Source organism: Lagopus muta, chromosome 4 (assembly GCF_023343835.1).
Source record: "Lagopus muta isolate bLagMut1 chromosome 4, bLagMut1 primary, whole genome shotgun sequence".
Lineage (NCBI taxonomy): Eukaryota > Metazoa > Chordata > Aves > Galliformes > Phasianidae > Lagopus > Lagopus muta.
This window is the reverse complement of record NC_064436.1, coordinates 13,560,818-13,580,488: the sequence shown is the minus strand read 5'-3', so window position 1 is coordinate 13,580,488 and position 19,671 is coordinate 13,560,818. Positions and strand designations below refer to the sequence as shown.

General features: G+C 36.1%; 1 protein-coding gene across 5 annotated transcripts in view; it reads left to right on the top strand.

Annotated features, from left to right (window-relative positions):
* The window catches only part of LRBA (LPS responsive beige-like anchor protein), a 365,719-nt gene that overhangs the window by 292,985 nt on the left and 53,063 nt on the right, over window positions 1-19,671 (top strand). For all 5 annotated transcript variants that reach the window (XM_048942610.1, XM_048942611.1, XM_048942609.1 and 2 more), the window contains exon 48: window positions 16,835-17,002. In XM_048942610.1, coding sequence (XP_048798567.1) covers window positions 16,835-17,002 — 168 coding nt within the window. The remainder of the gene's footprint in view (window positions 1-16,834; window positions 17,003-19,671) is intronic.

Here is a 19,671-nt window from a genome sequence, read left to right as displayed (position 1 = left end):
TCAACTCCTAACTCTTCCATAACAGTAAGAGTTGTTTTGGGAGGCAGCAATGTAAAGTGTGTGTTTTAGAGGATGGGGAGAGTGCAATGCAGCACACTCTCCCTGCCCTCATCCTGCTTCATGCTGCCTTAGGCAAACTTTAGAAGGAATGAGGGGTCTACTTGTCCTCTGTTTTTCCCTTTTTCTCACTCCAGAGAGGGCCATCTTGGGCTAAGCATCACAGCTGGAGCTGCTAGGCACCAGGGAGAGGCAGCCTCCATTGCTTTCAGGTTGTTGTAATGCTGAAAATTCCTACTTCTTGGTCCTTTTTTAAGCCTTTTAGCTCTATGGCTTCCAATTGCTTATGCAACTTATGTTTATTACGTAGCACTATACAATACATTGTAATGGTAGTGAAATGACTGGAAAGCAAATATGGGAATGCAAGGCAGCTGGCAAACATTCTCTCCATAGTTGAGTCACTGACTTTCAAGGGGTTTCTTTTTTACCTGGAAGCTTTTATTTTTTTTTCTTTTCTGTGGACAGTGTGTGACTGGTTGTCTTACATATATCCTCTGCTCAGAACAAACAACACTTAAGAAAAAATATATGTAACACAAATTATTTTCAAAACCTAACATAGCCTTTTTAGATACATATATTTTATTAGTCTTTTATATTTGTAGTTCACGAAGTTATTTTATCAGTGTATTAGCTTTCAATCTGGGGGCACAAACAGATGTAGTTGCATCAAACATGAGTCCGTAACAACTGTTGACTGTCATAACAACTTGATGAACATGACATATACAATTGCTATACATATGCACTTGCATTTTTGGAACTTGCATTTCTGAAGTTTTTTAATTTTCCTGCCCATCTGTTTACATGTGTGTTTGTGGGTGCACTCAGCTGAATACTTCCTGTGAAATTGGTCAGTTTTGCCAATAATCATGCACTAAAAAAATTCATTTCAGCCTACAATAATAGGGCTTTTCATGTGTAATTTGAAGGATAAATCGGTAATTATGCATTTAATTGGCTAATAAATCTTAGCACTTTTCCCTTATTCTATATTGTTACTCTAAATCTTCATAATGTGGCCTGTTATGTTTTTGTATAAAAGAAAACTACGTGGGTTATGTTTGGTGTACAAACGTTGCACAAGTGACCAAAATACGTAAAGCCTTCTATGGCACTTACTGTGTTATGTGAGAAGTTCCTAAGATTATGTGCTTAGGGGTTTTATAAAAATGAATGTACTTTTTAAAGGAGGTACTGACGTTGTAGATTTTGCACTGTATCATGTATTTATTTGGTTATTAATATAATGACACCTGCAATTTACAGCAAAACACACAATAGGACTTTCTGTAATGTATGCACTTGTCATTTTGGTTGCTACAATATTGATTCTCATATTTTTATGATTAATATTGTTAATTTTAAAAGTGTCTATTTAGTTGCTTTAAAAAAAAAATAATCTTGAACAAGGAACTTATTTAAATGCTTTACAGTTTGTGAAAAGTTTTATGTAACAGAATCTCATTTAAAAGTTGAAATTTTCCAAAACTATTTCATGAATGAAATAACATAGATGTTGTCACAATTAAATGATTAATGATGATCTAGTTACAAAAGAAAAAAATGTAGAAATATGCAGGCCTCTTTCTGAGTCACATTCAGATTCCCTGGAAAGGCTTTGGTCATTTTATGGTTTGCCTTCTTGCAACGAAACTGGGGAACACTTTGTTCCTATGAAATTTGGAATAAACTTCCTTGATTTACAAGTACTTGAAGCATGAATTATATTAAATTATGCAATGAACAAATTCTGTCATCTGAATGGAAATAACATAAAATCACTGAAAGTTTCCCTTTATTATTGTTTCAGGTACAGGACACTCAGTTAAGCAGTGTTTCAAGATTCTCCCGTACTTGTACGTTTATGTGCAAGTACATTTGTATATTCATTTATTATCAAATTTAACAGGATTTTTAGTTCTTGTAAGAGGAATATTGTCTGTGGTTTATGATCATTCCAGTCGAGCATTCTGGATGCTTTCATTTGTACGTCAAAGTTGTTGTTATGGATAGCACATGTTGCTGTCTAGCTGATTGCATGCATAAGGGTGAACAGAGAATCCTCACGGTCTAAAAGAGTTCTCAGAAAGGAGTTTATCACTGTGTGTTTTTTCCACGTCACCCCATCCCTGGAACAGACTACCATATAATTTTGTTTGGAGAGAGAAAAGGAGGGTTTTTATTGTATGTATAGTGGAATTTTGGTTGGTTGGTTTGATTTAGTTATTTTTTGTTTGTTGCTTTTTAATTTAAATGGTACGATTAATCATTTTTATACCATTTATAGGCTTTTATTTTAGGTTAGATGACAGTGGAATAATTCTGGTACCTGTTGTGTGCATGCCAAGGGAGCCAGTAGCACACATCTAATAAAAAGTCCACCTCTGTGAGGTGGCTGCATGTATGTCCACTTTGTTTTGTGTAATTATAAAGCATTTGCATCCCAGGGGGGAAGAAACATTTTTTGGAGAAATAAGTGCATTGTATGCAAGGCAGTTAGAAAAAAAAAGAAAAAAAACCGGCTTCAAGTATTGCAGTTATAAATATTTGGAATATTCCATATTAAGGCTGATGTACTCAACCAGAAATACTTGTCCTTTTTGGAAGTCCCTACATTAAATACATGAGGAACTCAATGAGAACACTTTGACACAGAAGTTTGTTTCACTTTGGATTCTTCTGTAACAAGCAAATACTCCCTGTCTGTGGTAAGAATTCTCATCAGTTTGTTACAGGAAAACATTTTTCCCATGTGGTTCTTTAGTTATAGTCATCCCAGTATAATAATGACCAGAGAATAAATTCTTTCTAAGTGAGAGTGAAATTCTTTCTAAGGAGCGCTGACTATTTTTTACTTCAATCCTCACAGTTTTTGTAATCACTTATTCCAAAACCTGTGGTATTTGGATGGCAGGTGAGTCACTGAACCTGGAATTGAAAACCAAATGTTTGATTAAACAAAATGGCTTCCCTGAATCTTCTTCAGTGGAGGTGTAAGGAAAAAGACTCTCCCCGTGTTGAGTTATCGCATACATCATTAAGGAAATGTATGTGGCTTCAGTAATTTATGAGCGTAGTGCAAAAATGAGATTTCTATTCAGAAATAGAATTCACTGCAGTCATAAGTAACCAAGTCGTATAATCCTCCTAATGAAGGGTTTGATGAATAACTGTTTCCAATTTGACCACTGTACCAATCCTGAACTGGTATCATCACCTCCAATTTATTTCCTATGGGTGTAATACTATATTGTGTTGTATTTTGTTTCAAAAAAAATAGATGAAAAGTGTGAAAAGAGCGGGAATCAACCGTTAAGATGTGCACTTGTAACCAGAGTTCAAATCTGTTCTTTGATTAGTAAGACTCCAGTAACATTTATAGATCATATACTCTTCCATTTTGATGGTATTTCTGGTTTCTTTTCTTAGTTTGCAAGCTAGAAGTTCTTGGCAAAGCTGAATATACAAGATAAATATAAACTGCATGGCAAGGATGTCCCTTAAAGAAAGACAGAGGAGAAAATGACCTAATGCCATAATGATTTTAGCTGTACACAGGCATCCCTTTTTTGTCTCTATTTGTTAAATTACCTGACGTCTGCATGTGTAACTTAAACAAAATTTTGTTCTCTACTCTTTCTTCCTTCTGAGCTATCTTCTCAGGGAGAAGGATGATAAATGGAAACATAAACACAGCATGAGAATGTGAACTAGTTCCCAAACATTTCAGTGGTTTTTATAAACAACTGGTCATTGTTACCTTTTGCTGGATTACAGTTTGCCTTAGAACAACAGTGCTCTTCAGCTGCATTACAAAGTTGATTCTAAATGTTTTAGTGTAGTTGCTTAAAGGCTTTAATGTTTAAATAATGGTTATATAATTATACAATGTTTAAACAATTAGCTTTTAAGTCTTGCAATAAGCCTACATTTTATATACATACTACCAAAAATGATAATGAAACTGTTTTTAAAGATACTAGCTGACCTCGAAGAGAGCAACCGCAGTTTAGGGACATTTGTTTTGATTCTAAGATTTTAGTTTTAACACTCTCATTTTCATTTTGAACATGGGTAGTGATTCCCACCATTGTTCTGCAAACACAGAAATGATCAGTTGCTGGTTTTTTTGGTTGTGTTTTTTTTTTTTTCTTTCTTTCTTTCTGCACCCCATATTCAACATTCTTTGTGCATTGTGTGCCCTCTTCTCTGTGATAAGAAGTGCCAGCTTGTATCTCTCTAGTCTCCATAAACACAAAGGACTGTGTGAGTCTGGAACTAGAGTGCCTTGGAGAGGTAGGATTAACATCACCGTGCATTGTTTATCCCCTAACCCATAGTGGCAGCTGTTGATTTATATTTTGAAACAACTGAAATAACAAAAAGGACACAATAAATCAAGATCTTCTAATATCTGAGGTCTGCTACTTTTTTTTAAACCATGATTTGCTTACCTTTTAAAACAATTATCACAGAATTGCATTTAATCTTTATGAACTGCATGCTCACTGTGGTTAAATGAGGTATTGTTTTGATGTGTTGAACACAGTAGCAGAAGGCCTCTGGATATAAAAATTCATGCTTTAAAAGTTAAATACATTTTTTTCTACTTTATAGGAATATTTTAGGAACCATATTTTATACCTAGACTGCAGTTTAATTTCAAATTCTATACTTCTTTAATGACTTTCTAATTTACACAATTTCTGTTTCCCTGTCAAAACATTTAATTGTATCATGTCTTGAAGGTGTAAAGCTGTCAAATAAATCAGAGGCTCAGTGTAAACATTCGTTGAATTGCTTCTGCTACCATACAGTAGTTGTTACTGGGCAGCTAGTGGTACTATTTTAAAGCGTTTGCTCAGCAGGTAAGGGACAACACTGGTAGAATGAATTGTTGATTGCTTGTAAAACAGCAGGTAGTAATACCCTCACTCTGTGTAATTCCGCTTTGTAAAATAAAGCAGCAAGATGGCAAAGAAGTGTGCAGTGAGCATAGCTGCCTGCAGGCAGTGGAGGCTGCCAGTCCTGCTCCCCACAGCAGGTGGGCACTGCTGGCTTGGTTGCGAGGCTCCCACCGCCAGAAGGAGACACTGCTGCCAGGCTGGCAATGCGTGGCAGCGGGCATGGAACAGGGAAGCTACAGCCTTGCATTGCTGAATGAAGGCCTGAGTATCTGCCATTAAGAAAACTACTGCACAACCCAAACCGAACGAAAGTGTCTAAACTTGGTATGAAAAAGGCATTCTAAAGCATGGTTTTCTTCTTGCTGCTGTTGTGCTCTGGGGTTAATGCAACCCTACAGGCTCACCAAAATGGGGGCTGGACGAAGTAAATTAGTTGTACTTTGAAGCCTTTATTTTCTCCTTCTTTCAAAATGAATGGGGAGGCCCTTGAATGAAAGCTGCTTTTCATTAGTGCCACCAAATACCTATTTGAAAGGAAGAGCTCTTTTAACGCATGCGAACACGGGAGTAAAGGAAAGCTTCCTTTTTCTACCAGCCCATGGGCTGCACGGCTCCTCGCCTCCCTTTCCAGTAAGATGGTTTCAAATCGGAGTTAATTACCATGGCCATTTATTCCAGACACCCCGTGCATGGTGTGGCACAGCTGGAGGGGGTGGCCCGTTGAGTACTTGAGCCTCATTAGTGGGGCTTCTCCTGGCCAGCCTTGCTGTGCCCCCCACAGCTCCCACTGCGCTCCTTCGTGCCCACAAACCCTGCCTGCCTGCTGGCCTTTTGCTTGCCTAAAGGCAAGTCTGGGTTGGTGAATTCATGTAGGTGGTGCTGCTTCCCTGAAACATAAGTGCTTTGCCAGATGTGCAGAAATAGGCCACCTTATCACAGAAATTTTGTTGCAGGTTTCCTCATGCCAGCCCTGTGTGGACTGTAGTTGTGGGAACAGCCTGCACCAGATGGGCCCCAGCTATAGGCTGCCTTCTTACCAGTAGTCCTTCTAACCCCAGTCCTGTCCCCACTCAGAGGAGTTCTGAATTGGGCCAGTTGCAAGTGGAACACAATTTCTTCTTTTTTCTTTACCCCAAAATATTACAAGAAGGCTTCTTTGCCATTTTGCATTAGAAAAGAATGAAAAAAAGAAAAATGTTCTTCAAATATAAAGAGTAGAATTAAACCTATGAATGTAGTTTTTGAGAATAGCGTGAATTTCCTTAGGCTCTGCTTGTGTGTTAAGTATGGACTTAGGTTACAGGTCTTCGACTGGGCATCTATAACACTTGCAATAGCTGTATGGTGTAGTTATAAAGGTGGGGAAGTAGGGTGGCTGTCGGCTTCCCTGGGTAGGATCACTCTGTCACGGTTCTGAGCAGCACTGACTTTAAGATGAGGAATTGATGTTATCCTTAAGCTTATCTTTCTCTGGCTAATAAAGCTTCCGTGCTGGAGGTATAAGGTGTTATTTTGAAATAATGATCTATGAGTGTTACCCACAGTCAGAATAAGTAGTTTTATTAGAATGTTAGTTGATTAAAACCTTGTACTACTTAAAAACATTGTGGTGATGTTTGCTTGTTTGTTTTTTGGTTGTTCTATTTTGGCTTGGATTGGTTTTGTTTTTTGCTTGTATCTTTTTCCCCATTGGAAAGCAATGCCGTAGATCAGTTCCTCTATGATTTTCCATGCAAAGGCAAAAGGCTAGACCTGTCTCAGGGAATTCAATCTCTGAACTAGAAAATTAGTTGGAAGATAGGAATTATAAACTGTTTTATTGCAGTATGATTTTATTTTAGCTCTACGTTTCTGTAAGCTAATGTCTATGAAAAAACAAACATTTATGCAAGGGAAAATTCTGGGTTTTCCTAGCATCTCATTTAGCTTACAGTAGGAAAGAATTAATTCATTAAAATGTTAATAACTTACCACGTGCTTTTTCAGCATGTAGCCTCCCAATGTTAATGGTATTCATCTCCTACTCCCTTCCCACTAATATGGTTCAGGGCAGAGTAATATAAAGGTTATGAAAAGTTTACTCCTGACTGGCTACAGAATGTCTATTGCACTCAGAGGTGTTTACACCTTGATTTCCTGAGCGTGCTCAATGTACTCAATATATCACTAGTCTTTTTGTGTACAGCTGTCTTGGTGAAAATTTGAAGCAGTTTAGGTGAAGGAAGGGGATATAATCTAGAAGAAATTAAACTAGCCACAAGAAAGCATTGTGTGTAAAAGTGATTGAAACTTTACATGCAATGCATGTTGAAATTAGAATTTAAAAAGTGAGATTTTACATTTCCTAATGAAGAAAAATATAAGAAGTAATTTACAGATATGATCAGTTTTCAGTTTAACTTCTTTCAAGCTTTGATCCTAACCCCTGGCAGCTCTTTGTTCTGGTATAAATTCCAGCAGTAGACAGACTACTCCCTGGGACTAGGCGACAGCTGAGGGGATTTGCTGGGACAAGGCATGGCTCACAGTCAAGACTGGGACAGGATCCTTCTTAATCAGGAGGCTGTGGAAGTGCTTGCACTAGGGGATTTGATAAAAGAAGGTGAGCTGCCTTTGAGCAGTGGCTTGTCTGGATCCAGGCTTTCTTATAGCTTACATAACAAAGTTGCCAGAACAAGATGTTAAATGAGAGCCTGCTGTGTTTGGGCAAGTTTGCAAAGGGCATGTCGTTTTCCAAATAGTGTCTTTCACAGATTTGATTTTTTCCTACATGCTAAATGTAGAAGCTGTAGTGTGGGGAGAGAAGAGAAGAACCAGTTTTTCCAACAGTTCCTCCTCCTTTATGTCCCGTGCTTAAAAATACCTGTTTTTGAAGCACAGAAATACTTTGAGAACTGTAGACTCAAACTGAATAATGTCTTTACTGCACAAGTTCTTTCTTTCTCTGTCATTGTTAAGTAATGTTTCTGCTGTGTCACTCCAGTTAAATGCCAAAGAGTGCAGTGTCTGCCAAACATACCTTACGTTGTTGTCATCAGAAGCAACCACACAATGTCTTTATAAAAAATCAGGATTTGACTGTTGATGATTACTGCAGTGAAGCAAACCTCATGCTTATATACGTGTTAGCTCAAGAGTGGGCTACGCGTTTGTGCCACATGATGATATAGTGGTGTTTCCTATTTTTGTAACTGATTTATTGAGATGTGGTACCCTAAATGACTTCACAAACGTGTGCTCCAAAAGCTCTTGAACACTTCCTATGCTGTGAATTAGCAGACAGGTCAGATGACAAGATTGAAATGGTTTGTCTGCCTGACTTGCATCTGAATTGTGTTTTGAACTTTAAATTCCTTGACCTTTTGTCATACTATTTCCTAATCTTAAATAAATTTTTCTAGAACATTTTTTCCCCGAACTGGCTTCAAAGACAAATTAGATTAGCCTGTACAGCTCCTGTAAGATGTTTGCTTGTACTGAAGACCATGTGTTTGCAACCATTTCTGTCTCTTCTTACATGCATATTAATACTTGTTGATCATCACAGTCCTTGCGAATTGCATATACAACTGACACATCAAAGCACAGTATAAGTGCTCCAAGCTGTAGAAACAGAGTGCAGAAGTAAAGCAACAGTTGACTTCTAGAGATTACAGAGTAAATCAGAAGGGAAAAATGTATGAGCATATTTAGGTGCAAAATACATGTTAAAAAATCACCAGCATCTCTCAGTGCGAAGTGTATTGTGCTGTTGTTAATCAGACTGTCTGTAATCCTAAACTTTAATTTCAGGATTAAAAATAGGATCAAAACCTGTAGCACACAGCCTGATGCTTAACACAAAAGCTCTTTCAAGTGTAGCTTTGTCTGTGCTCACACAAACCTTTTCTGCATTTCAATCGTGTGAGTTCAGTTGATGTTTCAGACATTTTCTCTAACTTTATGACCTTTCCTGCATTCAGTAAGATTCACTGTACGTTGCTCAACGGTTATGCAAGCAATGTATTCATTTAGAAAAAATAAGCTATTTCTCCAACATTTGGTAAACATACTCTGGCCATAACGCTTTTCTGAATTTCAGAGTTTGGTCTGATTCTGTCTTTTGTGAAAGAACAGAGAGTTGGTTCAACCTGAAGGCAAGCAAATTTTGCATGGTTTAATGTTTTGTAGTGTATGTTTTGCACCTCTTTTATAATGAGAAGGAATCTGTAACATTAAAAGGTGAATTTCTGTTCACCACAACAAATGGAAGTGCGTGCTACTCTTTCTTGCCTTCCAGTTTGTCTTAGGCTAATACCTCATATATGAAAGCACCTGTGATGATGGTGACAAGGTGCAAGGAAATGCTATGCAGAACTCCCCTGATTAGGGGTAGGTGAGTTAGCCAGTGTTGGAAGCAGTATACCTACACTGGCCTGAGAAGAAAGATGTGTTAGGTTGGCAACTTTCTGTGCTAACTTGATGGCACAGCCATGCTGCCAGCTCAGTCAGCTCTGTCAGTACCCAACACAGCACTGTGAAATGCAGTCACATCTTGTGGGATTTTGTTGTTGTTTTTTAATTCAAAACTTCATTTAAACTAATTTGACTGGGCCAACTGTCAGCTGTGTGGTTAACAGTCTGCTCCCATGGATAATAGGTTCCAGATCCAGGCTGTCTATCTTCATGCAAGGAAGTGCTGGAGGAACTAAAAGAAGCTGCTGAAATTCAGGAAGGAGGGAGGTTCATGCCCCTTTTCAGAATTGTGTGTGGGGATTTTCAGAAAGAATTCTCATCCAAACTGTCTTGGTCTTTAGATGTTGTTGAATCTTCTGTAAAAAGGCAATGTAGCAGATACTTAAACACCCACAGAACATTCAGAGCAGTGGAAAGGTGAATATGGTGGTGGAATCAGCAGCACCTCATGCTGTTATAAAAATGTGCCTTCAGCCATGATTATAGCAAGACGTAGTTATGGTCTAACTTGTTACGATCTGATTTTCTGTGTGCCTTTGGAGAAATGCAAGGACAAATGTAAGCCATATATATCAGTATAACCATGCTTTTGAGCGAAGATGAACCGTTCTATAACAACTAATAATTATGACTGTTGCATATTATTTTTTCACATAGGGGAATTTCATGACACTTTTAGGTTCCAGTCAGAATTCTGAATCTTTTCTACCTCTGTCTCGGGAGGGTATGTATGCCTTTTCAGAAGCATCTGTGCTTTTACAGAGCCAGTTGGCTAAGACAGGTTTAGCCCACTCTTGTTTTTGTTACGAAAGGTAGCATGTTCACAGTGATCACTGCTGGAATATGTGAATAAGCGAGATAAGCCAACACGTGAAATAATAGTTTGTTACCTGTTGAGTACCAATGCGCATACTCAGTGGCAAAAGACATGTAATGTGAGCAGATCAGCTCTTATTCAGCAGTGTGACATTATAACTACGCTGCTTTTGGCACCCATGTTGGCTTTCTTTATCCTACTTTAATTTCTTCTTTCATAACGTTGTAATGTTTTAATGTCACATTTTGAGTCTTAAGTCTGGTTTTCCAAATGTTCTTAATAGCCATAGTCGTATAAGGATTAACATAACACATCCTGCTAGCAAGGTAGGATGCTTCTCTTTGTCCTTGTAAGTTGTTTTGTTATGAAGGCCATGAAGTTGCTCACAAGTTGTGCATCTGTGTAAACATTTTCATTGTTGACACCTGGAGTTAGATATCTAAACATAGAAACTTAATGATAAAAATGCAGTGTTTGGTCAATTTATCTGTATACAGTTCATGGTAAACTGTACCAATTTTCCTGTGAAATATTGCTCTCAAACATGCAGATTATTGTGTGTATGCGTAGCCTATTGCATACACTAAGAATATTTTTGAAGGGTGATCACTGCCCCTTATAGCAAGAATAGCTAAGAAAGCTTTAGGGCAAGTTTTCATATTCACCTAAATTTTTAATCCTGCCTTCAGTGATAGACATTTCAAGTTGAGATTAAAGCTGAATTTCAAAGGAAATGTAAGTTTCATTTTATGAAAGACATAACAGCTGTCTGTCTTCTTCATTTTAAACTACAAAATAATAGTTGTGGACCGAATATGAAAATTACCAAAGAAAGCATTCAGAATTTTTAGTTAAACACTGTACTAACTCACTCTTGTTTTGGTAATAGCTACATAAATTTTAGGGGCTCTTGAGTCATTAGATTTCAAAATATTTTTCTTTTTTTACATGTTACTTGTGCAGAAATGTATCTCAGCACAAAATTGTGTTTCATTAAGTTATACTATTATAAAAAAATTCTCCATTCTCATTGCTTGGTACCTTATTGATAAACGCAGGAAAGTAACAGGAAAATAAGTTTATATTACAGAACATTATTGATAGCCTGTGTTCCATAAGGTCAGTCTTCTTGTGTAAAACACGAGTTAAACCTATTTATTAAGACTATATTTTCTAGAGTTCTTTTTTTCTTTATCATGGTGACTAAGTAGAGAGAAATCAAGTAAAACACTAACTTTGGCTATAACAGTAATGATGTGTATTATAACATTATAACAGTAATGATGTATAACATAGGCAGTGCACTTCTTGGCAGCATTTTTAACTAAGGGGAACAAAAGCTAAAGGGAAATGAGGTTGTCTAGCTTAAGCTGTTAAATTAGTACTCCCTGTCTGAAATACTGAGGGTTATTTTTGGTTTATTTATTTATTTGTTTGTTTGTTTTGTTGGCTTGCTTTTTTTAAATACAAATTGTAAAGTACGTTAAATAGACTTCTATGTCATCTTGAATAGTTGTTGAATAGCTTAGACACAGTTACATAGCAGCAACTCAGAAACCAGCAAACGTAAAAAGTTTTATACATGTTTTATCCCTCTGAAATTTTCATTAACTTATGCAGGACTGGGAGTTTTTCCTTAGGTATCTGCTTTTCTCTTTCTCCTATTCCTCCTGATATCTTCATGGCAGGCTAGAGTTCTTTATCTTTGTAATAGTTTTTAATGCATTTATAAAATCTCAGCTGTATATTCAAGAGATCAAGTAGTGATTCTGAGGTAAGTACATTTTGATAACTGGCTTTTAAATAGTGGTGGTTACTGAAAAACTCAAAAGATAAAGCCAGCACTTCAAGGGTTAATGTGTTATTAGGAGGACAGGAAATCTGGCAACTATTGCAGAAACTAGACCTAATGGTGCACACAAACAATTTGTCAGTCTTGGTAAATGTGAATAGCTTTCCACAAAGTGACTGCTTTTTCTTTGTTTGAAAAGCCTAAACTTTTCCTTTTTGGACTTTAAATCTTAGAAGTGAAATGTGATCCACATATTGAATCAAAATCATTTAATTCAAAACATATTTTGATTGGAACAAAGTTGACGTGGAAAGAAACTCTAGAATAATAATAATAATAAAAAAAAAAAAGTTGAAAGGACTTTCTATCATATATTTAGCAGGAAAATTTGAAACAGTTCTAATTAGGCTGAAAAAAACAGCCTTTTTCATTGTAACTTAGGAAGGTCATATATCAATGTTAAGGCAGCATTACCAGCTAGTGTCTGAAAGCCTGCACATGCAAACGTAATTCAGTTGTTTGGTTTGTTTTTTTTTAATTTCTTTTTTCCCAATGCATGTGCACAGAGCAAGCCGGAACAAGTACTTAATGAACCTAAAATAATTACTTGCTACTTCACTTATGTGGGTGCTTTGTTGTGCTCAAGAAGAGTATTTTTTAGATCGAAGTTGTGTTTCTGCTAAAAATGTGTGAAATCTAATTCGTACATTTCTGTTTGTACATTAATGATTTTCAAATGTAAAGTTTTTTTAAAGCCTCTATTATTGCACGTGTTTCAAAGGAAATTCCTTACTTCAAAGAGGAATTAGAATATTTAGTCTCTTTGAGATAGGAGGCAATTATTTGTGCTTGAGATATGTCATTTCTTGCCTGCCAGTGTAGTACATTTCCAGATATTTTGTTTTTTATAACGGAATAGTAAAGATTATCCTTTAAGAAACAGTTTTGCTGTCTTTTCAAAAGTTTCTGTTTGGGTTTTAACTACATATATCTCATTTTGTATAGCTAGGTTCTTTTCTGTCTCTTGAAGTAAGTGTTGCATGCATGCTTTAATTAGCACAGGCGTAAAGCAAGTAAACCTGTAGTCTTACATTTCTGAAAAGCCTGCTTATGGATAAATTCCTGTGCTAGTGAAAAGAAGCACGCTTAATACTTTCACCTTATTTCAACATACAAGTATCTCATTCTCAAGTATATATATTAATTTTCAGTAGGCATAATCTCATGTAGTATACGTCTTTATAGGCATACTGAAATAAAAGCCAAAGAAAGGTAGAGGGGTAAAAGCCCATGATAATTACCTAACAAATACAAGTTATGATCCAAATCCAAAGTATAAGGATGAGGAATTATATAATGGTAAATTGTCAGACTGTTTGTATCAAAAATTTAAAAAAAAAAAAAAAAAAAAAAAGGAAAAAAAGAGTCTTTTCTAATGTGTGGGTTTTTAGTTTAGTTTAGTTTTGTTTTTTTTTTTAATTCTGTTGCTTGACTGTTTTGCCAAATCCTTTGTATGAGTGTTGCACTGATAATCTCCTGTCTTCAGCAGATCATTCTCTGTTCATTCCCTTCAGGGCATGAAAGGATGCACACAAATTAATGCATGTAAGAGTAATTCTCAAAGAAACAATTTTATTTACATTTAGTGGTATCAGATTGTGTCGGTGAAAAATATTTGTGGATAAGCAAAAAAATTGTGATAAAATCAAAGCTTCAAGTTGTTGTTTCTCAAGTATTTCTGCCTTGTGGATGGAGAAGTGGAAGTTACTAATAGGTATTTGTGTTTGACATCTGTATACTGTACATTTTAGCATATCTCAAATGTTTTAGTCTCTGCCTAATACATCTCATTAAAGAAACAGATATCAGCCCCAAGACAGTTTGTCAAAGTTAATATGAGTCCCCGTGGACAGCATTGACAATTTGTATGGGGCTTCACATGACAGTCTTTTCATGGTCTTATTTGCTCCTTAACAATTGGGGATTAGTCACTGATTTATTTTACAATAACTCAATTGGGCTGAATATTACTGTGTGAAGCTGGCCTTTGTAGAGGTTTGTTTTACACATTTTTACCGCAAGCATTCGCTGGGTGTAAATGATGCTCTCAGCCTATGTGAGAGTGCTGTAGCAATTGATGGAGGAGTGTTAGGAGCAGCATGGGAAGAATGCTTATATCCCGTAGCTGCATGCCATATTTAACCTGAGCCTTAAAGAGCACTGTCTGTCCTAGAACCTTAGCTAATCCTAAATGCGTAGCATTCTGTACCTTTGGTTTAATTTCACAAGAGGTAAGTGCTAACAGTAATACGTTTTTAAAGAACTCATTTTTGGCACTTGATATTCGTGTGCATCGAAACTTCTTCACATTTTGGATGGTTTTTAAGTGCTACCCAGTTTAAATAGCATATTTCCCCCTGACTGTGAAGTGCTTCACACACCAGTCCATTAAGTTGGTCTCCTTGAAAATCTGCTTTATTTTATAATTGGTGTACAGCCCATTAAGTACTGTTCCTCCATGTACAGTATCACATCATAAGTGCCTCCCTGCAACCGAGAGCTTAACTGTGAACCTGAAATGACGGGCAGGTTTATTTATTGTCTGAATTTCTATGCCGTGTTTTGTTCGGGATCCTGGCTGTTGTTCTTGACTGTAGTCTTCTTTTTGTTGAGCCTTTGTGTCTGCGATTTGATGAATGAGAGAAATACTCTAAAATGGCCTAAAATGGAAAAAAAAAATAAATGAGAATTATCTAGTTTTGAATCTCTATAAATTACAAGTGTAAATTAATTTTAAACTTGGAAAAGAGACATACTTTCAGGATGGCTACCAACCGTCCCGTGAAAAATGTGTATTTCAGTTTTGCTCTTTTAAAAGTCAGATTTAGATATCTGTTAATGTGAGGAGATTGCAGAGTGATATTCCTTCAGTTATTTGTGTGCTTTGTGAGTATAATGTGACCCACTGCAAGTCTGGCTTTTGAAGAAAAGGGAAAAGGAAACTTCTCTGCACATACTAACCACGTGTATTAAGAAAAGTCACAAACCCTTAAAGCTGGTTTTTTCCTGAAATTAAGTAACAGTGAGTATGTTCCAGGGTTAATTTTAATTTTATTTTTTTAGCAAGAGAGCAGGAAAATTAATTTTTATCATTGTCATTTGCTGAATGCCGTAGAATTTTATGGCTGCGCGTTGTAGTATTGCAGACACTCATGAGACTCCTGACTGGCTTTATCTTATTAAACAATTTTGAAATCATTAATTTTTAATTGGCCTGCTTGTGGTTTTTTATAGTTTTAATTGTGTGTCTTTGTCTAAACTCTCTCTTTTTTTTTTTTTTTTTAATTAAAAAAAAAAAAGATGAAAAAATCCCGTCTAAGCAATCCTATGTTATAGGATTTTTCCATGTGATCAACCAAAGAGATACTACGTGTTGTAGTAATTTGTTTTAAAGAATGCTTTCAGCAGTTCCAAAGCTGGGGTTCCTAATGAAAATAATAATAAAAAAAAGAATGATATGAAGTAGGAGATATGTACAGGTCTTTTCTTGATTGAAAGTTCTAATTAAGTGAATCGAGGAAAATTAACTGAAATTAGCTGTCAAAAAGTCACATTTAAATGAGTGATGATCTGACGTGGCAGTAAACATTTAAATGATATAAATTGCCATTTAAGTGTATGGTATAATGTTTGTCATGCATTAATATGACACAAGACTGCAGTGACAATCAAGCAGCTTGCTCTAATTTGAACATATTTAGGGCTTTTGTGCGGTGTGCACTACACAAATTAAGACAATTGCTGTTTTTATGTGTCAATTTAAATGTTATTTTCAGGCATTGGTTAATGAAACCAACCCATCATTTCTCTGTGCAACTTGCAGAGTGATTTCCTTGTTTTTTATATTAATTTTAACTTCCTCTGCTCAAAATTAGGAATTTCTTTTACAGGGAAAACATTGTTAGTTTCTTTAGATAAAGAGAATATCAGATTTAGTTAGGTTGTTCATCTACTCATTAAAATAAGAAAAATATTGAATTGTCTGTGTAAAATAGAGAAAATGAGTCCTGCTAGTGATTCAACCTAGGCATATTAACTCTTTAGACTACAATTACTTTTAATTTTTATTTTCATATATTTGTGCTATCTCTGATACCATGAGGGTGAGATTCATTGCTATTTGGGTGCCTTTATCTTGAGGATTAGATTGTAACTGGATAAAATCTTTCAGGGAAGTGGCTTGATGATTCAGCATACTGTTCCTGTTTCTGTGTAGACTTGTATAAAGATAATATACAAGAAGTGTGTAAAAGTAATGAGGCAGCTATTCCATCTTGTAAATATTTTGTACCCTAACATGCCTAGTTAGTTCAGTTTCCTCATATCTATCAGTGTTCTGTTTATCTGTCACAATCAGATTACCACGCTGTTATTCTTAGTGCAGATCACACATAGGAAAACGTAATTCCATCTCGAGAATTCATAAAAGCACACTGTGGCTGGCTGTAAATGCAGAAATGCTTCTCACTGACTGCTTTTTTTCTTCTCACTACTGTAGTGTAAACAGCAAGGTCTTATGGTCAGTGGGGAGAAGAGTTAGTCAGCAGACCTGTCTGTCACAGGGCCCGTATATAGATACGGGTTTTAGTAGAATCGGAAATGCCACTGTCAGTTTTGTAACAAGATTTAAGATAATTTTGCATACTATTTGAAATATACTTCTGCTATGAAGAAATGCTGACTGTCTGTCAAGCTCAAGTTTATATATTTTGTGTGTGTTTTTTGCTTTTTTTTTTACAGGCGTTAGAAAGTGAGTTTGTTTCCTGCCAGCTTCACCAGTGGATTGATCTAATTTTTGGCTACAAGCAGCAAGGGCCAGAGGCTGCCAGATCCCTGAATGTGTTCTACTATTTGACATATGAAGGAGCTGTTAATTTAAATTCAATAACGGATCCTGTATTGAGAGAGGTAAGCTTTTATTTCGAATGCAGAATTCAGAATTATCTGTTAAACACTGCACTGTCAAAAGTGTGAAGACTACGTTTCAGGTCTGCCGGTGAATGTTCAAATCTTTGCTTTCTCTAATGATTTGATTACAGGCCATCAAATGCAAGGTACCTGAAACATTCATCACAGCATGCAAAACTAGAGAACACGAAAGCAAGCTGTTCTTAAACTTTGTACACCTCAATTCAGCATACCAGCATGAAAATAAATGTTTGAAGACTGCTTCACTTGCTATGAGTGCAGTCATTTTGTTCCCTAGTAATGTGATCTTAATAGAAGAAAGCAGTGGGAAATCTTGATTTGGTTTGCACTTTTGAATTAACTTTCACAGTTTTAATGATTGTCTTCTAATGAAATCCTGCATTCAGAGTACAAATCAAGCACTCTGTCATTTTGTAGCTTCCATATTTTTATTTGGCTTGCTATCAAATTATGACTTACTTTTCATTTATTTTTCATAAGCAAAACTAAATATTTTAGCTTTGGAAAAATTCAGTCTTTTACTCAGGCTCAGCATTATTTAGGAAAATCTGTTTGATAAAATATCATAATGTTATTGTGGTGTTTAGAACCCCTTTCTCCCCCACCTGAACAGCTGTTTTCTAAAAGAAAAAAAAAAAAAAGTGATGAGGGAGGTGATTAAAAGCCATTTTGCTCATAAGTATTCAGGCAATGGTCAACAGTAATTATATTAATTATATATTAATTATAGTAATTGTACAATTATAAGTGTAATTGGTACTTTGCAGTAAAATATTCTGAGTCACTGAGAAGACAGTGATGTAAATGCTATTAACAGATTCCTTTCAGTGCGTGGCTAGATGTATACCAGCAGAAAATATACCTGAAAGCAGATTTAAAAAAAAAAACACGATATTTCTATTTACAAATATTAGGCTTAAAGTTTGCTGCAGAATTCTAGACTAAACCTAAGCTAATTTTTCATCATTTCTTGATTGTTGAAAGAAGATCTGAGAAGTAAGCAATTATTACTTTCAGTAATATATATTTTTTTTCTGTACCTACCAGCTATCTGGCTATTTGGGCACCTTGACAGCCTTTGTAGAGAAAGTCATGTTATGGCATCAGCATGGGTTATAGCTGGCAGGTGGGTGCAGTGGATAGGGGGTACACAAGGCATGTAGAGGTACACAAAGGACTGGCTTAAGTAGCAGAAGTTGGGGGTGGATGTTGGTGTTCTGTCTGTTGCAGTCAATAGGCAGACTTCATCTTGGTCCATTGTTGAGCTATTGCATATCAGACTTTGCATATTACTGCATTCACTTGAGCTGAGAAAAACTTATTGGAATTATTGGCTTTTAAGGAAAATTGCATTAGCCAGATTTGAAGCAATTGTTGGCTTACAGGTAGTAGATATTACTGTTCTTTCATTAAATTGATAATGTTTATCACTGTTTCCTTTTACACCATCAAGGAAACGCTCTTATCACGTAATGGTATCTGTTATACTCTCAAAGTGATAAGTTTACATGTGAACTCAAAAATAGACTGGGTACTGAAATTGTGAGTTGTGAAATTGTCTCTCAAAATAACGGACTTCCTGAAAATATAAAAATAATTTCTCTTTATAAGATTATGAAACAATGAAGCTAACAATTGGGGTAATAGTAATCAAAAGAGCAGGTTCCCACTTTTCATGTAGTTTTGAATTGTTTTGAGAACAGCTCTCTAGTCAGTGTAGTTAGCACCTGTTCTACGTGTGTCGTAGCCTGAAAAATATAGTTTAAGACTGAGGAAGTCACAAATCCGTCTGGAAGTGTGGGTCGTCTCAGTTAGAGATGCATATTGTACTTCTGTAAATACATTAATGCAAGCACATAGGTTTGCTGATCTGGAGCTGACAGCAGGACAAAAAAAAAAAAAAAAAAAGAAAAATTGTGAGATTTGAAAATAAATAAATGAAAATCTGAATACTTATCTAAAGTGTTCAATAAAGAAATTAAATGATGTGATGCCTTCCAGTGCCTGGAGGGGGCCTACAAAAAGGCTGGGGAGGAGCTTCTTATAATGGCATGGAATGACAGTACAAGGAGGAATGGCTTTAAGACGGAAGAGGGTAGGTTTAGATAAGGTATTAGGAAGAAATTCTTTCCTGTGAGGGTGGTAAGACACAAGAGCAGGTTGCCTGGAGAGGTGGTGGATGCCCCCTCCCTGGAAGCATTCAAGGCAAGGCTAGATGGGGCTTTGACAACCTGGTCTATGTGAGGTGTCCCTGCCTGTAGCAGGGGGTTGGAACTACATTGTCTTAAAGGTCCCTTCCAACCCAAACCATTCTATAATTAATATATTTTGTTAGCAAGTCTTTTGAGTTTTCAAGTCATCATTTTAATTGTATGTCACTATGACGTTTCTTATTTTTTATTTGTTCTATATGTCCCGATCTGAGTGGTGTATAAAAATGAAAACAGGAGAGAGAGAAAAGCAGGGATGTTCAGATGGTAGTAATGGAGTAGGTTAGCAGCAGGAGAATTATGAAACACTACCGATGGTGTAAAAAATACATACTGGTAAATGCAGACAGTAGAACAAATGTTATCTGTAATATTTTTATTCTGAATGAGTTGAAGATTGATCCAACAGAATATTTTTATTTAGTAATTTCAGCTTTA